Source organism: Electrophorus electricus, chromosome 2 (genome assembly GCF_041902795.1).
Source record: "Electrophorus electricus isolate QZ-2024a chromosome 2, ASM4190279v1, whole genome shotgun sequence".
Lineage (NCBI taxonomy): Eukaryota > Metazoa > Chordata > Actinopteri > Gymnotiformes > Gymnotidae > Electrophorus > Electrophorus electricus.
The window spans coordinates 23,698,316-23,715,734 of NC_137498.1; the positions used below are offsets into that span (position 1 = coordinate 23,698,316).

The 17,419-nt window shown below is 37.1% G+C and overlaps 1 protein-coding gene and 1 long non-coding RNA gene across 2 annotated transcripts; one reads left to right on the top strand and one right to left on the bottom strand.

Annotated features, from left to right (window-relative positions):
- Nucleotides 1-3,368: 3,368 nt before the first annotated feature.
- Nucleotides 3,369-5,821, bottom strand: LOC145660361 (uncharacterized). The gene is made up of 3 exons (XR_014126646.1): nt 5,736-5,821; nt 5,315-5,522; nt 3,369-5,111 (listed from the first exon to the last, which is right to left on the bottom strand). It is a non-coding gene; the product is annotated as an uncharacterized LOC145660361 (long non-coding RNA).
- A 2,652-nt stretch (nt 5,822-8,473) lies between these two features.
- si:ch73-91k6.2 (alpha-1,6-mannosyl-glycoprotein 2-beta-N-acetylglucosaminyltransferase) lies at nt 8,474-11,434 on the top strand. Its single transcript, XM_026999913.3, has 2 exons — nt 8,474-8,580; nt 8,710-11,434. Exon 2 carries the CDS (start codon nt 8,961-8,963, stop codon nt 10,203-10,205), a length of 1,245 nt encoding a protein of 414 aa, XP_026855714.2. The 5' UTR covers nt 8,474-8,580; nt 8,710-8,960; the 3' UTR covers nt 10,206-11,434.
- Nucleotides 11,435-17,419: the final 5,985 nt, after the last annotated feature.

Here is a 17,419-nt window from a genome sequence, read left to right on the forward strand (position 1 = left end):
CACTGTACAAACACAACTCTTAGGTTTCACTTTACATGTGGTGGCAACTGTATGGGATTTGATTAAACTGATAATCCATAAAATCTTTTACCAAATTTGCATTCTACTGCCAGTATGTCATTACACCATACTTGGTAATTAGCAACGCAATTTTGAAATGATCATTCCAGAATATTTTGATTTATTTTTTTTAAATGTCTTAAGTCACAACACCTTTTTGTAGCCTTTCCTCAAAGAAATACTTTACATATTTATCTTAGAATTAGACCTTCATAATTGAAAGTCCTTCAGGTATGCAGGCAAGTATGCTATTCCAATAGAAAACAAAAAAGAGCATTAAATTGATTCTTATGTTAATATTTTCCTTGTGATATTATTGATATTTTGTCTATAATAATTATAGAATTGGCTGTATGATCATGGAGCACGTCCTTTATAACATTATCTTTTTCAGTGACATCAGCTCATTTTATAAGAGCCTTTTTCTTTCAAGGAATCTTATATGCACACAACTTTTAAAACTTCATTTAATTACTGATATTCGTCATTGCACAATAAAATAACTACCATGAATGAAACAGTCATTCTCTTTCTCTTGATTTCTGCCTATATTTTCTAAAAAAACAACAACAACAACTTTAGAAATGAGTACAAACTCAGGAAATTTTCTAATTTATATTCAATATAGTTTTCTTAGTTTTTAAGGACTTTTAAATGGTCTTTGATTTTTTACTGGGCTTTAGGAAGTGACACATGTTAAACTCCCCTACTCATTGATCATCTTAAAGAAAGAGAATTTTAAAAAATGACCACTGTAAAGAAACCGAATAAGCTGTGAATTTGCATTAGCCTTATATTTCTCAACAAAGCCCTCTGCCGTTCACACTACATAAAACCTGCTCTTGAGGATGCCCAAAATAAATTTCTGAAACATTTAAACAGGCGGCTGCTGTAGACAAATTTCTTCAATGTAAGTTCTATGAAATTACACATCCACCTTTTTTAATACCTTGGGTTTACTGAAAAACTGCCCCTGGCCTAGTCTGTGTTGCGTTTTTGTTTTCCTCATCCTTTTGTGTCTCCAGTCATCTCTTGTTTTTTTGTCATCTTCTGTTGTGTCTCCTCGTCCTCCCTCCTGGCCCTTTCGCTGTCCTCAGTCTACTGTTCGGTGTTCTGTTCCTACTCCCTTGTCTTTATCTGCTCCTGTTCCTCCAGTTTCTGTGTTCTCGCATCTATTCCCTTGTCTGCTCCTGTTAAGGCTCCAGTTTATGTGTCTTCTGTCTCTTCTGCTCCTCTGTCTTCAGTTCCTTTGTCTGCCTGTGTCCTTCCCGCTCTTGTTATCCATAGCAATTTTCAATATTGCTTTAGTGTACTCAGAAAAGTATCCTAAGCTGGTGTAAATAGATTAGAGTCCAAATATATCAAGATACTGCTACAAACGAGTGTCAGTAAAATCTAGATTGAGAGATGCAATACGATACAATTTGAGTGCTATCACTAAACAAGTGCATATATAATATTTTAACAAGTATATACCTATTAAAACATTTACAAAACATCAACATATCTATGTACATCTGAACATTTAAAGTATAACCACAGTACATGCATACACAGTAATGTATTAATTTATTTTCTAGCAATGTTGAGAAGGGAATCAAGAGGCATGTTTGAGAAGATAAAAACTATCACACTGCTGTTAGTATATGTTGAGAAGTTTAGGAGTGTGTCTGGTATTTACATGGCAAGGAGACAATGATTTTGGGTTCAGTTTGGTAAAGATCTTGGTAAAGAAAATAAAGTTAATTGATTTTAATGTGGATTTTTATACATTTGAATATGTTTTGTAGGTTCTGAGTGAACTATTACTATTAATCCAAATGGTAGAAATTATTATTGATAGTAATTCTAATAAATGGTTCACCAGTCCAACAGGACACCACTTATAATGAAGCAATAGTATACATTTTCTCAATATCCAAAGGAAACGTTCAGAAATCAAATTTAATGGTTTGTTTTTTTTTGGGGGGGGGGGGTTTGGGGGGGGTTTGGCTGTTCGAATTTCTGTGACTAGAGATACACGCACAGGTAAAATAATAATGATGTTTAATAATAAAACAAATAAAAATATAAGACAAGAATAAAATAAGATTTATAAAGAAAAGAAAACATCAGTGTACACCAATAAAATCACCAAGCGGAAATAGAGCATTTCTGAGAAAATTAAAAGATTACTTGGGGGGAAAAAAAATACAAAGAGTAGGACTAGTTTAACAGGCAATGATAATAACTTTCTCTTGTTCTGTAAGGTCACAGTATCAAGACTAGAACACCATGCCAAAACTGGGGCAGGAAAAAACGATCTATTTATGTTCAGTATTGTCCTTGAGTTAGGCTGAGAGACCCAGCTGGAAGTAACAGGTTCCCAGTCCATGTTCTGGGAATCACAAAAACAAACTCTTGTGATGAGTATTCATTCAGCTAAGTTTAAATGGAATCAGCTAAGGAATTTAAACCAAAGCGTCAACTCTGGAATTGTTGATCAGAGTCCAACAGACCTATAATTCTTAATTCCACCTTTAAAATGTGATTTGTTGTGATTTATAGGGGTATATGGATGAACAGTGTCCATATACTTGTCACATGTTTCTCCTTGTTGATTGGTTCTAATTTCAGTAACAGTGGTCTATGAGCCACCTCCCATCTCACCTTTTCATAGGCCTTTTCTATGTTAATTTGACAGGCTTTTTTGTTTGTTGTTGTTGTTGTTTCATTATGTAGCAAGTGTATCACACATCATTGAAAACATTTCACTGTTTCAGGCAGGTTATCACAGTTAATTCGAGATAAATGAATTCAGGAAAAGTTCAGGAAAAGGAATGCATTATATTTTCATACAACACAGGCAACATATAACATGTCAAAAGTCATGAAAATATAGCAACATGTCCATTTCAGTGTTAAAGAAATTGTAGTCCTTATGGAAGTAATTTTCTCTATTGTATGCACCAGTCCACTGGGTCAAGCAAGGTCATAAGTGGAATGTTGCCTGGGGCAATTAATTTATGGTTGTTTATGAAAATGGGATGTTGGTGCCTCTGTGGGGAAACAATGTAGAACCTTTTCAATGCTTTTCCTTAATCAGCATGGTATGTGAACTCCTTGCCCTCAGGGATGTCAAAACATTGCTCCTACAGTGTGGTGATTATAAAGTAATACATCAAGTCACATACAAAACCCCCAATATCTTAGCTTCAATTACAGTGGCAGCTGGTGAAAAATATTCTACGTGAGGTTGTTGGCATCAGTTTCGGCAGCTATCCCAATAAAACTCACAAACACTCTCTGTGAAATAGCCAGTCATTATTTAATTGCCATTAAAAATCAACAGAATAATATGAAAATCTCCTTGTCACATTACAAGCGCTTAAACGTCGTAGTTGTAAAGCGAGCTAACAGGTAGCTCAATTCGCTAGAAAAAACCACGAATTTAGCACAAATTAACAAACAACCTGTTAGCTAGCTAGCGAATTAAGTTAACGTTAGCAAGCTCCTCGGCAACATGTTGTTTGTTTACCCAGGTTCTCTTAACTTAAATAAAAGACCCTTTAAGCATCAGATGACGCTGATTGGCTAAATTTATGTTGCTTTGTGCGTATCTTGTGTCAGCATCAGTCAGTAGTTGCCTGTACTGGAGCAGCCATAAGAGAGGGAAGGAACCAGGAAGTTAATATTTGACATATCCTCCCGAAACCCAGTGAAAATGACTTTCAATTTAGGTTTTTTTATTTTATTTTATTTTATTTTTTAAAATTTAATTTATTTTTTTTTTCATTTTCTGACTCTTAAGAGTCAGAATACTCAAAACAAACAGATTACAATTTACAGTTTTTCAAAATTAATTTTATTCTTAATTTAACAGCATGTGCACTGTAGAGGACTTCAGGATAATTTTAATGGGAAAAAAGCTTTTCTGTATTTTTGACATTCCAGCTATACAGGTGCATAGTGGCCTTTTTCACATTCTGTATTGACATATTTCAGTTAAAAAAAAAATCATATTTCTTTCTGTTTCTTTAAAATGTAAAATTCTTGGCTCTGCTTGACATTTTGTAAAAGCTCAGCATTCGGTCACACAAGTCCACCACCCCCATGTTTTCATTGTATTCTCTGATGACTGCTGGTCTTCTCACTTGGATGTGTGACTTCTCTTTGTTGGACTATCTTGTGCAGATATCTTCAGGATCTTTTCCATGTATGGTCATGTCATACCATTTTGTAATTGCCAGCTCAGGACTATTTCCGACCACCATACTGATACTCCTCTGCCAATTGTTTGTCACCAGTTATCTGACATGACTTTGGGACGCTGTTTTTCATTAGGGTTCCAGCTGCAGCAAGACCCTTTTCCAGCAATACCTCCATCAGGTTCACTGACGTGAAATATCAGTCGAACAGCTGACTTCCTGCAGGCACAGATTCAACCATACATAGGACTGCTGCTGCCCCAATATTCTTCACCAGGTACACTTCAAGGTCTAGTATCAAACCATCTGGAGAAGCAAGAACAAATACCTTCAAGCCAGTAGGGTACGGCTTGCCTGGAACAAACTGCCTGATTGGACAACGGCCTGTAAAAGGAATGATTTGCTCATCGATGCAGAGCTTTCTTGGTTTCAGAAGGCTAAGGCATCCCTGCCTCACTCTATCAAGGAGAGGTCTTACTTTCGAAAGAATGTCTGTTTTCTTTGTTTCTTCTGTCACATCCAGGTCATCAACTATTTTTGGTGAGTTTCTTAGCTTGAAGAACCTCTCTTGTCATTCTGTTGCTAATTATTGGCACTTTTGTTTTTTGGGACCAAAACATCTTGATTCTTGGGTAACCAAGGCAAGCCATGTAAACTGATATTCCAGAGAACACCTTAATTTCCTGTGGTGTGGTATTCAGAGACACTCCTCTAACTTGCAGTTCCCTTTGATTTGTGAACATTGCCATGTTTTTAAAGATGTTGCTATCAATGTACTGGGAAAAGTGTTCAATTGGACTTCAATTTGCATGAATTGTAGGATCATCTTGGTAGTCAGATGGCATAGCTAGCACAGGACTGAATCTATAGGGATGAAAAAATTCCAAAATATGTTGGTAAATAACCCGAGTAATTATTTTATCTCTAACCACTTTGATCACAATGAAATGTAGTTGTTATTTACCATAAAAAATACTTTGCAGCAATTAATAACAACAATATAGCATGTGATGTATTTTACTATGGATAGTAAATATATGGTTACCCTGGAGACAACGAGAACATACTTGCTAGTCCTTGACCACGGAGGATGGCGGGTTTCGTGTTCACCTATGCCTGTTAGCTCATCTGATGAGCCTCCTGTCTCTTCTTCAGCGCTCTCTACCTCTTCATCAACAGGTTCAGACTCATCCTCAGCATTTTCCTCATCTGATAAATCTAAATCTGAATCTCCCGCTATTAATCTGTACAAAATCTCTGCTTTTGTTCTGTCTCCTACAGCAATGTGGAAAAACATTGTAAAAATGAAAGACATCAAGATTATCCTTCTGTATACTATAGAGGATATTCATAAACTGGCTATTATTTCAGCACAGTAATACGAAAACTACTCTCAAACCTCACTACATCATTCCTGATATGTTAATAAACAATACAATATAAAAACATTACAGTTAAACATCAGTAACTAATCAATATTTGACTTACCTTTTCTCTTTCCATAAAATGTGCTTGTTCCTATGGAAGCCAATTTGTACTGACAGAAAAAAAAAAGTTGGGAACCTCCCACCGAGACACATGTGGTTTCACTGGAAAGCCCAGGATGTACTCTTTGTAGGACAGCAGGAACTAACAGAGTAACTCAAATGAGTGAAAAGATAGAAGCAAAAACACAATGTCCACTATAGAGGACACAAATGAATAGGTGGGGTCTCAGGAGGATATTACACTTTAATGTGCATTTTAGCCCACACATACTTAAAATAAGTAGCTATTGATTATGTAAAAATGTATTTTAAAAAAATGAAAAATAACTATTTATACCAGTTTGGATGGCACCCTAGCTTTCTCTATTGGCCAGCCGCCACTGTTCAAATCTGTTGTCTGTGGGGCATGTTCTGTTGGATCTGTAGGTTTTCCATATGTAGCCCTTACTAATGAATGCTGCATAGAAACCATCACAAATGTCAGGAATTGGAATGGATAAATTAGCTTAAAACCCATGGAAACAAGCATGCACATATCAGACCTTGATTTACATAGCAAATGCATACACAATGTACTTTCACATGCATATGCATAAAACGGCTCCTATATAAATTTATCTGGATACTGCAATACCCATGCAAAAATGAATGCATGGAGGAAATTCTACAGTCACCAAACATAACCACAGAAAAATTAAACAAGGGGAAAATATGTTTTATTAAAGCCAAAGTGCTGGTGTCAAAGATTGCTGCAATTACAGATGTGTCTTTTCCCCCTTTTTTGGCCGTGTAATTTCTCCATCTAGTGTTAACAGCTAAAGGTGTAACTAGGCATAAACAGAGAAATAAAAAATTTCATTTAGATCACCAGTCACAGATCACCACCACAGGTCCCCATAGCAATGTGCATCAGGTGCTGTTTTTGCTTCAACCCCCACCCTTGTTTGGTGTTTCTTGTTTTTCTGCTCTGAATTTGTCTCAGGTATTTGTGTCATCATCCTGTGCATTATATCCCGCATTTCCCCATCTAGTTTGTTGGTCTTTGTAACCTCCGTGTTTTGTTAAGTTCTTCAGTTTGAACTGTTTTATTGTTTCCAACTGGCACCATGGGTCTGTTTGTTGCACTTGTTCTGGTCATATATTCTGCCTTTGCCTGTGTCTTCTGTCTTTTTGATTTTGAAAATTTGATTTTGTAAAGGATTATAAGGACTGATTTGCCCACAATAAACCCAATAAGCCATTCACCACACTTGCACTTGCCTCTATGTTTATTGAATAAGAAGAGATAAGAAAAATATGCACAACAATCATTGACTAAGATTTTATTAATGACCATGAGTGTCTCCTTCACTAGAAGCATTATAATAACAAGCCTAACAATGTAAACAAGCTAAATTTAACACAAACAATTTGTGGTGTATACAGATAGTTAGCTAAGCTGATTAAAAAAAGAGAGAAACAAAGTAACGACTGGTTTATGCAGACAAGACTGCTCAACTCTTCTCCACTGACGGGGTAGAATTTGTCAGTTATCTTATGGAAGAAATGAGGCCTGCATAGGTCATGAATATTCAATAATCTCTGTTCATGATTGGGGAGAAACATTTCAAGGAATATTGGAATGAATGGTCTCAGATTCTTACAATATACTCAGGCAGGAAAGAGCTTTTCACCTTACCAACCATCAGTTTATGACCTGATGAGAGGGTCATAAACTGAGAGGGAGTGGAGGGTCAGGAGCCAGGCCATCTTTATAGCTAGGCTATGTCTACAGGCAAAAAAAGTCTTGAGGTCAAAGGAAGTAGTTTCCTTGAGTCTGTCATTTAAACAACCCAGCAAAAAGAAGAGGAAAATGTTTAAAAGGAACAATTTTATGTGTAACAGTCAATGTTTAATGAAAAAAATCACACATTATTCTTGATGAAGGAATGGATTTACCATCGTTTTGTTTGTTGTGAACACAACGCTTTACAAATTTTTTTGACATTTCTGAATTTCACAAAGAGAGAAAATAGCAAAGAGGAAAAAATAGTTATATAGTGTACATATTGCTTATATAGAAATTTGCTCTTGCATGAGTTACTCTTAAAATATTGAAAATGCTTCGGTATACTAATGAAATGCATGCGTGTCATATATTATTGCCATTATACTTTGTCTATGACGTTCTCGTTTTGCCATCTAGAGGTAAAAGAGAGAATTACTCTCTAACAGTTGAACACCAAACATGTAACATTTTGATAATTTTGACTGAACACTGCTTGATATTAAGATCCAGAAAAACACAAATGATTTTTTACACTTTAAAAACAGCAGTACAATGGAAGCCCGAGAGGATGTGTAAAAGTGAAACTACAAAAAAATACTACTATAAACAACTCAATGAGTTAAACGTAGAAATAGGAAATCGATGTTTTACAACAACAACAACAAACGACTAAATTTACTGTCAGTTATGTTATTTTTCTCCTCAACTGTTATGAGTGTCTACTTATATACTGCTCTTCAAACCTTTACACTACAGATTGTAGTAGCCCACTGCTGCATGAATCCCAACATTCCCTTTGCCTAACATCCGTGTTTTTAACATGTCCGTTTCCCATCAATTTCAAACTCTTCACGTTATGGCTTTCCTCACAATATGGAAATATCTTGCCCTGAAGTAAATTACCGCCGTTCTCAGATTACAACAGGTACTCGCCTGCTGTAAATGTAAGCACTGGCTCTTCCTGTTGGCTGAGAAGTACACGTCAGCAGCGAAGTTGCGCGTCAGGTCAGCCTACTTTATGTACTATCGTTTTCCTCTTCCTGGTTTTAAGTTTGTTGCACATGACGCTTATATGATGGTAAGTGCTTATTCTTTTAAAATATTTTACATTCTAGGAATGTTAGATTTATTGTTACTACGACTATGCTTTTTAGGTTCTGCTACGCTTACCTGTGAGAAATAATTTATTTTGTTTTCTCTCTCTCAGGTGTCATTCCATACACATAAACTGAAAATCAATTTTGTTTGACATTTTTAGTGTCAGCAAATCGCTCGTCAATCGCCTTTGCTTAATTGCAGTCAAGACATAAGGACGACTGCGAAAAAGACCACAATTTAAAATGAATCTAGTTTACAGTTGCCAACATCCAGCATTACAAATGTATAGCACATAAACTTGCCATTTTATATCCTTTTGTCAGCGTTACCGAAGCCCATAGTGGTACTCAGCCCAACAAAATGAGATTGCGACTTGTGAAGAAAAACGTCGTTCTTTTTCTTATGATGTCACTTATTCTTTTTATATTATATTATTCGAAATTTATGTTAACAATTGAGAGTGGTGTTTTGGATAATGTGCCGCACAAAGGAACCCAAGATGATGACACAAATACGTTTAACTACGGAACTGTTTTACAAATGAGGAAGTCAGTATACGACAGCAACTATAGACAATTCATTCAGAATGCGGATAAGTTTGCAGGCGACCCAGAAGTTGTGATTGTGGTACAAGTTCATAACAGACCAGCTTACCTAAAAATGTTAATACAGTCACTGGAAAAAGCATCTGAAATAGGCAAGTTCTTTGTGGTTTTTAGTCATGATTATTTTTCAGAGGAGATTGGTGATCTTGTCAAAGGGATAACATTCTGCAAGGTACTACAGATATATTTCCCCTACAGCACACAACTTTATCCTAATGAATTTCCTGGGCAGGATCCACTAGACTGTCCTAGGGATATATCAAAAGAGGATGCCAGAAAGACAGAATGCCTCAATGCTGAACATCCAGATGCTTATGGTCATTACAGGGAAGCCTCCATCACGCAAACTAAACATCACTGGTGGTGGAAGTTGCATTTTGTATTTGAGCGACTTAAGGTGCTTCAAGGATACAAAGGCTTTGCTGTCTTCATTGAGGAAGACAACTACATCCTTCCTGACTTCTTCAGCTTCTTCAAATCTATGACTAATCTTAGAGATAAGGACTGTGTAGACTGTGATGTCCTTGCTCTAGGCAATCATGATGGTGTGTCCCAATTTGCAGAACTGTCTTCCAAAACTGAGAAATCTGGATGGATGTCCACCAAGAATAATATAGGCATGGGCATCTCCAGGGAGCTTTACTACAAGTTAATGGGGTGTAACAATGAATTCTGCAACTATGATGACTACAACTGGGACTGGACCCTACAGAACCTTTCTGGAACATGTATAAAAAAGCCTCTGAAGGTTCTAGTAGCCTGTGGAACCCGTGTGCTCCACACTGGTAACTGTGGTCTGCATCAGAAAGAGGCTTGTAATTCTGAGGTGGCCCAGCAAAAAGTGGATGCTGCACTAGAGAAGGTCAGAACTGCCCTCTTCCCACAGAAGCTAACCTTGACCAACCATGGTTCAGTGGAGCACAAACCCCATATGAAAAATGGGGGATGGGGGGATATACGTGACCACATTCTGTGCGCCAACTATGCTGCACGACTCTGAGCCAAAGTTTTTTTATATTTACATAACAAATATCCAGGAAGGGTATCTAAAAGATCTTTACTTTCAAGATAAATGTTATTCATTTAACCTGGCTTTTTCATTTCTGGCAGAAACAGTGTTCTGAAGTCATCTAAGCCTGGTTTGGAACCTGGGCTATGCAACAGGGATATCTTGAGACTGTTCTAAATAATACAGTGGTTTAGATGCCATTTTAGGCTTTAGATTCTTTATGCCATTTTAGGCTTTCGATGAGTGCACAGAAGAGTTCATGATCAAAGCCTGCTGTAGTTTTCAGTTTTAGACATCTTTATTTAATAATATAGTAAAGATTTAAGTATCAGGTATGTTTGACTACATTGTTAATACAATGTTTTGTTAAGAATGGACCTTCGCTGAGGGTGCAAAATATGCATGTCTCTAGTGTACATCCTTTCCCTTTTCCAAGAGTGAGTTTCCTATTCTATTGCAACATTTGTGCTGAATCACAACAACCCCATCAAAGTAAAAAAAATCCATTTTCCTGTTTTTATAAAAAGCCTAATTCTTATGGTTGCATTTATGCTCTCTGGGAATTTTATAGCTTTGGAAGGTGGAAAACCTTTAAAGCACATATAGGTTTTATGATTAGTGGTGGACAAAATGTACTCTCTAAAGAATAAAAGTGTTTGGAGAGATCTTCTCATGCCACGTGCCATATATGTCATGCATCTTATGAAAAAAAACAAAACACATTGCAGCAGTGGAGCAACACACAAGACTGTCACAATTGTTTTTTTGGTTTTTTTTCAGTTTTCAAAAAGATAACAACAATATGTGTGGATGGGAATACTCAGCAGAAGTGCTGGCATGTAATCTACTATGGGTGTAAACTCTTATCTTACAGCCTTCCAATCCCCACCACAGATATTTTCAGTTGGTTTGTTATTGCTGATTGCTGTCTTTACAAAAATAGGCCTTTTGCCCTCCACCATGACCTTTGCTCAAGAGGAAAGCAAATGTACCCCATACCCCATTTCCTTTTGTGAAAACAAACATGTGTTCAAATTATTTGTCTGGTGTACTGTATCACAGATTACATATTTTGGTTTGCTTATGTCCAGATTTAGGTGATTTTCTTTATTACGGGTATGAGGCCTGCATAATATAGATAAACTGATCAGGTACAGAAATTGTCATTAAAAGCCATATTCAGAAGAATGATGACTATTAAAAGAATTTATTATAATTAATTTAATAATGTATCTGGTTTTCTTATCCCATGAAATGTGAATGCCTTAATATGATATTTCCATATAAAAAATACAGAAAGTGGATAATATCAATTTATCAGTTTTGTGGTTAGGGTACACCAAAAGATACATATTTACTCCATACCAGTCTTTTCACTTATAAAAATGCAAAGAGATTAACCAAATATTAACTAGTAAATAGGTTTGCATGGAAACTAATTTGGAGTGTTGCTGCTTAAGCCACAGGTTGTATAATTCAAAGTGCCTAAAATGGCAGTGAGACATTAAGATAACATGATAGTGGTTTAGGAGTGGAATGTGTGATTATTCATTTACATTTATAGCTGATGCTTTTATCCAAAGCAACTTACAATTATGACTGAGTACAACTTGAGCAATTTAGGGCTAAGGGCCTTGCTCAGGGGCCCAACAGTGACATCTTGGCAGAGGTGGGGCTTGAACCAGCAACCTTCTGATTACAAGTCAAGGACCTTAACGACTGGGTCTCAGATGGGACATATGCTATAAGTATATATTAGAAATATTTCACAACAAAACAATTACAATTGCAATAGACATGTTTTATGCAAGTGTTATGTGCAAATGAAACTAAGAGTGTAAACATATAGCCCTTTCCACCAGGAGTGATGACTTATTACACACACAAAATAGCAGTATTGTGCACACTAGAGAATAGTAGCAGCAGTGATGTACTTAATCAGAAATATTGAACTGAACAAACACACACAATATACATACACAAAGTTTGTCCAATGAATATAGTTCCAAAGTCCAGTAAATGATTATTTTGTCAGAATTCATCACCTTCTGATTCAACATTGGCCATCTTTGGATGTGCAAAGCTTACATTGGCCAGTCAGAAAGCTGAGGCCCTCTGCCTTCCTGCTATGTTACCTTTAACAGTCTGACAAGCCTAGCTAGGTAATGAGCAAAAACTGTCTGGCAATCAAAGGCCATAAATGTACATTTTAATTGACATCTTTGGATTGCTTCTTTTAAGGGCATACACATGACAAACTGACATTGTAATGTATATATACATGGATCAACATATTGCAGCAGCTGTCTTGGAGTAACAATTTGACTTAAATATAATTTTTATAGATCACACAATCTCACATAAATCATTGCATCTTGGTGACACCAATATTGCATCTTGTAGAATGATGAGTTAATTCTAAACATATTAGATCAGGGTACTCTGACATTAACTACAGGAATTATTTTATACAAAAGTTATTTTGCAATAAGGTCTATGCAATTTCCACCATCCACATCCTCATAGAAGCCATACCCTCCACTCCCCATCAGCACCTATGAATGCATCTTATCTGGTGCCTGAACTTCAGAATTATTTGCAGCTTAGGGGTCCCAGCCCCTAGTGCTACTATCACTACTGGCACAGCCATGGTGTTAACTTCCACATTCTCTTTATTTCTTCTTTGTTTCCATGGTATTTTTCCAACTTCTTATATTCATGATTATTGACTCTGTGCTGTCCTTTAGTACTGCCTATTCCATCCATTGGAAGGATTGTCTTAAGTCAGCAACTTTTGCTATCACTTGTTGGTACATTCCACTGGTACATTCCATCTTTCCATGGAACCTCTTCAACTTCCACGGTGACCCCATCTGTCATCTGACAGAGGCACGCCATCATCAGCACATTGTTGGTGGCCATTGCTTGGATACATTCATGGATATTTTGTGTCTCATCCTGGACATTGGATTTGATAGGCAACTTCACCCTCATTGTGGTTGCTGTACAGTTGTGGACAAAAGTTTTGAGACGAGCACAAATTTTGGTTTTCGCCAAGTTTGCTGCTTCAGTTTTTATGGTAGCAATGTGCATTAACTCCAGATTGTGAAGCGTGATCAGATGAATTGCAATTAATTGCAAAGTCATTCCTTTCCATGAAAATTAACAATCACAAAAATTACTGTATTCCAGCCACTGCATTTCAGCCCTGCCACAAAATAGCCTGCAAAAATCATTTCAGTGATCTTCTTGTTAGCTCAGAAGAAAGTGTTAACAAGGACAAGGAAGCTAATATTACTCTATCTTGCTGATTAGAAGAGCAGACTGGTTGCTTTAAAAGTTTTCTTCTGTTAACCATGGTTACCTCTAAGGATACACGTGCAGTCATCATTGCATTGCACCTAAAGGGCTTCACAGGCATGGACATTGCTGCTTGTAAGCACCTAAATCAACCATTTATCGAATCATTAAGAACTTCAAGAAAAGAGCTTCAGTTGCAGTGAAGAAGAGTTCAGGGTGCCCAAGAAAGTCAAGCAAATGCCAAGACTGTCTGCTAAAGAGAATGCAGCTTTGGGATTCGGTCACCACCAGTGCAGAGCTTGCTCAGGAATGGCAGAAGGCACGTGTGAGTGTGCATGCACAGTGAGGCGAAGGCTTTTGGAGGATGGCTTGTTGTCAAGAAGGGCAGCAAAGAAGCCACTTCTCTCCAAGAAAAACAGGATAGACTGATCAAGGACAGACTGATATTTTGCAGGAAGTATAGGGATTGGATTGCAGAGGACTGGGGTAAAGTTATTTTCTCTGTTAAAGCCCCCTTCAGACTGTTTGGGACATCTAGACAAATGATTATCCGGAGAGGAAAAGGTGAGCACTACCATGAGTCCTGTGTTATGCCAACAGTGAAGCATACTTTTTTTTTGTGCCTAAGAATACTGCCATGAATAAGGAATGGTATCAAAACATCCCCCAAGATCAACTTCTCCCAATAGTCCAGGAGCAATTTGGTTATGAACAATGCTTTTGTGATAACCAAGTGGCTCGGTGAACAAAACATTGAAATTTTGGGTCCATGGCCAGGAAACTCCCCAGATCTCAATCCCATTGAGAACCCGTGGCCAATCCTCAAAAAGAGGGTGGACAACCAAAAACACAGGAACTGTGACAACACTGTAAATATTAAGTCTTTGCTTAAAATGGATGTATTTGTCAATAAAAAAACTTATGAAATGCTTATAATAGTACTTCACTATACAATATAAACATCTGACAAAAGGATCTAAAAAAAACTGAAGCAGTAAACTTTGTGAAAACCAAAATTTGTGTCAGTCTCAACATCTGTACACCTTTTGGGTGGACTGCCCCATGCATTGTTTCCTGGCCTTGATGTTGGCAGCTTGCAGGTCTTCTATTTGCCAGCTAATCATGCCTGCTGGTTATCTGATGACTGGCAGGGTATACATGTCACAGTCTTGATTATTGTTTATTGCTCCCATACAACTGACTCTTGAGGACTTGCCTTACCCTATGGAGGCACTTGGATGTTGCTGTCCTTTCTGCTTCATGATTCCCGTATGACTGGATAATCCCTAAGTTTTTGTAGGTGTCCTCCAGGTCTGTTATAAGGCCTTGTGAAAGTTCAATTGCCCTGCCCTGATCACTTTTTCTATTTATACCATCAGTCAACCTCACTTTTCCGGACCAAATTGTGCATCACTGAGTCAATGTCTCTTTCTGTCTTGACATATAACTTGATGTCATCCAAGTAGAGGAGGTGGCTGATAGTAGTTCTATTCCTGAATCTGTACCTGTACCCATTCATTGATCTGGTTGAGAAGATTCAGGCCTCGCACAGCAGTGAGGTTATTACATCTCCTTGGTATATATCATACTTTATGGTGATCTGGGCAGTTGTCCTCAAGTTAGCTTCTAGTGTTGTCCTCCATTGTTACACTGAGTTCTGGATGAAGTGCCTTATGATCCTATTGACTTTGTACATGGCGAGGCATTCAAGTATTCAGGTTTGTGGTATTGAGTTGTATGCTTTCTTGTAGTCAATGCAGTTACTATTTAGGTTGCTCTGCCAGCAGGTGGTTCTTTGAGCCTCTGGTATTGTTACCTTCATGTACTTGCATATATGCTCATTCAGCTTGATGGCTAGTATTCCTGATAGGAACTTCCATGCTGTGGACAGGCAGGTTATTGGTCTGTAGATGGATGGTGTTTACCCCTTATTGTGGTCCTGTTAACCGGCCCAGATGGGAGCAGGTGTATAGCTATAATTTTCTTTAGCCTATAGGCAGCGTTCATAACAGGGCCAGGGGCTGCCATGTTCTTCATGTTTCTGACCCGCTCTTAAATATTTGCTTTTGTAATTCTGACAAAAGGCTCTGGAAGATTGTGGTGTTCTGCTTTGAGATCTATTAACCATTGAGCACTGGTGTTATGTGATGATTCATTCTCCCATATATTCTTTCTGTACTGTTATGTTTCAGTTCTGGGTGGATCCACAGTCAGAGATATGATGCACTGCAATTGAAAGTATGCTTTGGTTAGTTCATTGGTGAGGAACACATACTTCTTTTGTATATCTCTGCAATCTTGATGCCATTGCTGCTAACCTTTGTTTAGCAGACTGTAGCTTCAATTATGAATTTGTATTATGAATTGTATTTCTTCTGTAACCAAGGTTCATTTTTTATGTTTATACCATTTTCGAGTTCTGTAAATTTTCTGACTTACTTCTGAGTTGTCCTTTATCTCGGACTCTATTTCAAAGGAGACTGTATCTTGTATTATATAGCCTATGGTCTCAAGCATGAATACTGTAGAGGCATATAGTTTGTTGGTTTTAGTTATACAGGTTGTTGTGCTTTTTGCTGAATGCATATCTCCAAGCATAGCTTCTGATGGTACTTTGATACTACGTTGGGTAAGCCTACAGCAATGGCTGACTGTAGTAAGCTTAGACCTGATCATATTTTACATGTCCACATCACATTCTTTCACAGATGTTGCAGGTGTTTTGTATATGCTGTGATATTTACCCTTTATTTAATCCATCTCCAATTTTACAACATTTGAATGCTGGTTAACTAATTGTTTGTCTGTGATTGTGGAAGGTGTGGAAATTCTCAGCATTCTGTGATCTTTGTAAATATAGTGGGTTCAACTGATAAGAAATGGATTTTAACTTGGAAGGTTTGAATTTCCAACAAATTTAAGACTCTTCTCTTCTACATATATTTTAACACATTTTATCGATACATTGGACCTCAGTAAGATAGGTTATTTAAGATGAAGAATGCATTTCTATTAGATTTTCAGTGTTTGCACTAACTAAAACTTTCAGTTAGTTCAGTGCGCGAAACCTTCCCCCTATGTCGTTTCATAAACTGGCTACTGTAATACTAAATGTAGGCGCGCACTTAAGCCTTTCGCGACCGACCTTTTGCGATTTGCAGGTGGAGTGACCGCGGTTAAATAACTGATTGATAATTCGCCTCATAATGAATTGCCGGTGTGAGAATAATCCAGCGTTTTCACTGTCCAATATTTCTTTGTAATGAGCTTCCACGAGTTCCATTAGATGCAAGGGAGTTTGATACAGTTGACGAGTATTTATTTCTCTAAAAGTGGTTTACCCAAAGCTGTACTTTACTTAGGTAAGTGATAATTATTTATCTCCTCGATTCGTTTTACAAATCTTATTTACATATCGATAAGTTAGCTATCTAGTTACCTGTCCAAGAGGAAAGTCTCTAATTCAGCATTCAATTCACCCCTCAGGCATGTAAGGCATGTATAGTTAGCTAGCTATTGTTTCTATTTTGGAAAACCGCTTCCAGTGTTAACTCTTGTTTTAGCACGTTTCTTGTGAATTTTTATGGCAGTACAGCATGTTTTTGGCTACAGTACAAACACCTTGTCATTCAGAGCACCTGACAGCTGGACAATTAGGAAGCTTCATTATTTACTATTGTGGCTACTGAACTGTATCTATACCTAAAACAAATATCTGGTTGATGTTAGCTAAACAGCTTGCTATGGCCAGTTTACCTCAGGAAAATGTACATCAGGATTTGTACATGATTTTGCACATCATTGATATTTTTCAGCAAACAAATGTATGAAATATTATTAGTTCTCACACACAAGTGAAATCTTACACATTTCCATTTATTTTCTTCTGCTGGATAATTATCCAA